Here is a 5,000-nt window from a genome sequence, read left to right on the forward strand (position 1 = left end):
ACTTTACAATCCCTGGATATTTGTTTGGACTGATCCATGCTTTCTTTTTTGCAGAGAGTGTAAATCATCTAGGAAATCTCGAATCAAGATGCGCAGTTGACAGACCTGAAGCTGTCATGCAGTCGTCAGATTCTGGACCCTTCACACGCAGTTCAAGACGTCGCCAAAGCGGTGCAGTCAGCGATGAACTGAGCCTGTGCAAAAGAGGCAAAGTGGACCCCGAGAGCTCTTCAACATCTGAAGTTAATGTGGAAGCTGCAACAGGGATCCCACGAGTGTTAGCGTTGCCTCAGCCTTTGAGTAGCTTTCAGGGTTCTTGCAAACCCATCCAGGCACTACTGGCCAAGAGTGTTGGAAACAAAGTGACCTTAATAAGTCATCCTAAGGCTGCAGTGATGGCTCAGATTCTGCGGGATAATAACAAAGCTCAACCGCCTGTCCGATTATCAGCTACCTGTTCGCCAACTGAACCTGAAACAACATCTACAACTGAAAGCTCTGAACAGGTGGTGTACAAGACGGCGGGTGGCGTTGGGCTTCTCAGGAAAGGAATCACTTCTGCGCAGACAATATCAGATCAAAAATCAATGCAACAAGTTGTTATACTGCCTTCAAATCTACTGATTCAAAGCTCTGAGAATAAGGCCTCCGCATCGCTCCCTAAGACCGCAACGTACCTGTCCAACGCTTCAGGCTTCACCATACCGGAAAACAGGGTTCCTGTTCAGCAAGTGGCACCATTAAAAGACACCAGCACTGCCAGAACACCATCTGCTGTAGTTACTCCCAATTTAAGGACTTTAAAGAGTGTCTCTGGAGGTTCTGCCATGCCTAAAAAGACTCCTGAGCCAAAGGTGGCCGTGAATAAATCAGCTAGTAGTGGTCCGACCAAACCTGACGCCAAACAGGAGCTCCGGACAGTGTGCATCAGAGACTCGCAGTCTATCCTTGTCACTACGAGAGGAGGGAACACTGGTGTGGTGAAGGTTCAGGCGTCCGAGAGTGGGACGGGGGCATTGCCTTCAAGTCCTGTTTTTACCATATCTCCACAACTCCAAGCCTTTCTCGTGTCGAAGTCTTCCACGTCCACTACACAAGCGCTTTCGGCCACCGTTTCTGCTAATTCTTTACTTGGAGTCACTCCTCAGACAGGAGTCAGCTCATCCACTTTCGTGCCCGGAACTGTCAATCAACCTCAATCAACCCTGAATCAGAATAGCAATGATTTGGCCAAAACATCAATCCCTGGTGAATCTGCTCTCCTGTCCACGAGCAAAGACAGTCATAGCGTCCGTATAACTTCAGGGATTCAGGAGAATACAGTCTCCGAATGTGGAACGAAACCCCTACAAAAGAGGCCTCTACCAGGAAGCAGAACGGCTTTCCAAAAGGTTTTCCTCGTCTCGCCTTCACCGAATATCCCTTCGCCAGCATCAAAGATCAGCGCTACTACAGCAACCTGTACTTTGCCAGGATCAAGAGTCATGTTTATAAGTAACTCAGCACTTACCGTTCCAAAAGAGGCGTCCTCTTCCGACGTCAACATATCCTCTACTAGTACACCAGCGTTGACGGTCATTCCCAAGTTGGGGACAACTTTATCCTGCACTTCTTCTGGTTCAAGCATCCAGAGCATCGGTGTCCCAGGGTTAATGTCTAGGATACTCGGTACAAACAAGAGTATGCCGTCAGCAACCGAAGCCTCTGGGAAAACTACACCTGTGATCGTCTCCAGAGTTCCTGCGACGTCAACTTCAAGTGGACTTCAGATCGGTCAAAAGACGAGCAGAAATCCGTCAGAAAGTTCTCTGAAAGTACCTGGGACTGTTGATGGGAAAACGCTCACGTTTTCAACGCTAGGCACCGGCCACATGGCTTCTTCCGCACTTTTATCAGTTGTAAAACCGGATGTACCTTCATCAATATCAACATTAAATGCTCTTCACTGTAAACCGACTATATCTTCCTCTTATTCAGGAAGACTTATTAACAAACACACTACGTTACCAGTTGATGTGAACACTGACAAGACACCAATGATCACATCCCTTTGCACTTCACGCTCACTGTTAACCACAACTTCTCCGGGAGTATCCAGTCCTCTTGCATTGAGTTCATTGAGTCCAGTGGTCATGACCTCTGCGCTACGACCTCCGACCTCTACCGCCAAGAGTGTCCAGGAGAAAATAGTGATTAATACCACTGCCCCACTTGCCCCTGGAACTCAACTCCTGATCAATAACACCAGATTTGTTGTGCCTCCCCAAGGCCTTGCACCCGGGAGCCATGTTCTGCTCATCAACTCTTGTCCTGGAGGATTGCAAGGCTTAAGTTCTGCTTCCCCTGTTCCTCGAGGTCCGAACACTTCATCCCCTATTACCGTTCCTTCAGTTGTGCAAGCTATGAGATTGGTGACACCAGTCAGGCTACCCTCACCGAAAGTTGGACTTTCAGATCGTGTCAATCAACAACTGAGCACAAGAACGCCAATGAGTGTATCTGGTCTCTCACAAGCTCTACGCTCTGGTGTATCATCAGACATTGTGAGACTTCCGATCTTTCAAACCTCAGTTACACCATCACAAGGTATAAAAGAAACCTCTCCTCTTCACGGAGGTTTACTAAGCACAACTTCTCCGATGCTCTTGCAAGGAAGACCATCCCAAAACCAAGTGGTACCCCCAATAAACACTTCAATTGCACATCATTCGCCAATGGTGACCGTTCCACCCATTAACAGCACGATATCCCGGATGCAGAAACTTCCAGTTGCAATGGTTCCACCGATCGGTGGTGGAACCAACGCCAGTTCAGCCACTCCTATTGCAAGTGTTCCTCCGTATATGAACTCTGTGATAATGACAGCTATCAGACCCGGGGCCGTCGGAAAACCGGCTATTTCACCCCATCCACTACAAGCTCAAAACATGGTTCCCAGCCCTAGTAAACTGCTGCTGAGTCCAGACGGGGCCATTTTAAATATAGTTCAAGCTTCTACCATACAAGTGTTGGCAAAGCCCTCCTCAAGTAGTGTTACTGTGCCTACTTTAAACACAAATGATCCAATGAGGAAACCAGATACCTTGGAGAGATCGAATCACTGAAATCACTGGAGGTTAGTGATTATGGAGGATGCTGCAAAAAATGCTTTTCTTACTTAGAATTTTTTTAGGAAATATCTAAAAATTCTTAAATCAAGATGCATTTACTAGATGGGTAAAATACCATAAGATATTATGTCTTGTTTTCTGGGCAAATGCATCAAAATTAAGAGAGTTGTTCCTCAAAACACGACATAATATCTTATGGCATTTTACTCATCTTGTAAATGCATCATGATTCAAGAATTTCTAGATGTTTGGACTGGAAACAAGACAATAATACTGAGTAAGAAAGGCATTTTCTGCAGTGTGGTCTGTTCATTGGTTGGAATAAGTTGGGATTGTGCGGGCTTCCTTTGGTTCCTTTTCTCCCAATGTTGGAGGTTAAACTAAATTAATATTTTGTGCATTTCTCCCTTTACAATACAGATTGAGGGGAAATTGGTTATCCTAGAGTTGGTTTCACCAGGAGAAATGTGGAGATTTCGAATGGCCAGTAATGTACATAACAGTATTTGTTTGGCTGACTCTTTTCTACTCCATTTGTATGCAAAGGTTTGAATGTTTTGTAGCATTTTCCATTAAATGATTAATATTATTCTGTAGAACAGTCTTCAGTCTATTTAAGAGTATGTCTGGCAGAAGTAGTGCAGTCAGGCGTAGGTTGAGTATGATCAGACGTTATCTGACAACAGTTTGGTTTTGTGTTTCCTCTATATTCATGACAATAAACTTGGCATATATTTATGACTGAAGTAAAGGCATTGTTGTGTCCGTCCTTTGAGTTCATTAAACCAATTAGATCAGAGATTCCCCGACTGTTATTTAAAATTAAAAATTAGTTCTAGGCAACGATTAATTCCATCCAAAATCAAAGTTTGTGTTTACATAATGTGAAACTAAAAATTTAAATATCGTGCATTCAACTTAAAAGGTGAAACTAATATATTATATAGACGCATTACATGCAAAGTGAGATATTTCAAGCCTTTATTTGTTATAATTTGAAAGATTATGGCTTACAGCTTATGTATAATTTTGAAACCCCAAATTCAAAATTAGAATATTGTGATAAGGTTTTCATAAGCCATACTCGTCAAAATTATAACAAATAAAGGCTTGAAAATAAGTTGAATTACTGAAATAAATGAACTTTTGCACAAATTTTCAGTTTCACCTGTATATAAATACACACACACTGCATGTATATATTTAAGAAGAATTTTTTTTTAATATATATATAAAATGTTTATATATATATATAATAAATGATGTATAAATATATATACAGTATATACATGCAAATATTGATTAAACTTTGGGTTTGGATGTGATTAATAGTTGCCAAGCACTATTAAAATTACATTTTAATTTTAGTTTTATGATTTAGTTAATTATCTTTTCATCAGCTCTCAAACCCCGTGTGGTTGCTTTATGCGCCCCAGTAATGAACAGATCATTAACTTGGAAAACAAACGGTCTTTGTGCTTTACATGAATCTTTTATTGTTGCATTGGTCAGTGATGCCCAGTCACTGCATGGACGTAGTGTTTCTCGTCGAGGCGAGGATTATGGAGGGTTTCGTTACGGTTGTTGACTTTTACAATAACACATTTGAAAAAGAAATGCATATGTTTGAAAACGATTATAGTTTAAAAAGTAAAACATCGGTAACGTGATTGTGTGCAGAAATAAACATGCAGAATCTGGCATTTAAAACATTAATACCTTGCACTAAACTAGAACTTTGAATGTTTTTAAACTCGTGAGCATTAAGTCTGCATTGGTATTCGGTTAAAAGGCGCTTCAGTGTCGGAGATTCTTCAGTCCTCGAGCTGTGAATCCTCAGGATTGGGCGTTGGGAGATGTTCACTTCTGACATCGGGCCTCCAGGACTCG

At 42.2% G+C, this 5,000-nt stretch overlaps 2 protein-coding genes across 3 annotated transcripts in view; one reads left to right on the forward strand and one right to left on the reverse strand.

The window, feature by feature from the left end:
• Positions 1-3,895, forward strand: part of brd10 (bromodomain containing 10) — a 14,372-nt gene extending 10,477 nt beyond the window's left edge. Inside the window, exons 10-11 of one of the 2 annotated variants that reach the window (XM_079587091.1) lie at positions 55-3,115; positions 3,531-3,895. In XM_079587091.1, the coding sequence (XP_079443217.1) occupies positions 55-3,104 (3,050 nt within the window). In that variant the 3' untranslated portion in view covers positions 3,105-3,115; positions 3,531-3,895. Of the gene's footprint in view, positions 1-54 lie in introns of both variants that reach the window. The other variant, XM_079587092.1, reaches the window with a different exon arrangement.
• A 685-nt stretch (positions 3,896-4,580) lies between these two features.
• Positions 4,581-5,000, reverse strand: part of mlana (melan-A) — a 5,286-nt gene continuing 4,866 nt past the window's right edge. The window contains exon 5 of the mRNA XM_079587201.1: positions 4,581-5,000. This exon is cut by the window's right edge and continues 75 nt beyond it. The gene's annotated coding sequence lies outside the window, so the exon portion shown is untranslated.

Source organism: Phoxinus phoxinus, assembly GCF_949152265.1.
Source record: "Phoxinus phoxinus genome assembly, chromosome: 17".
NCBI lineage: Eukaryota > Metazoa > Chordata > Actinopteri > Cypriniformes > Leuciscidae > Phoxinus > Phoxinus phoxinus.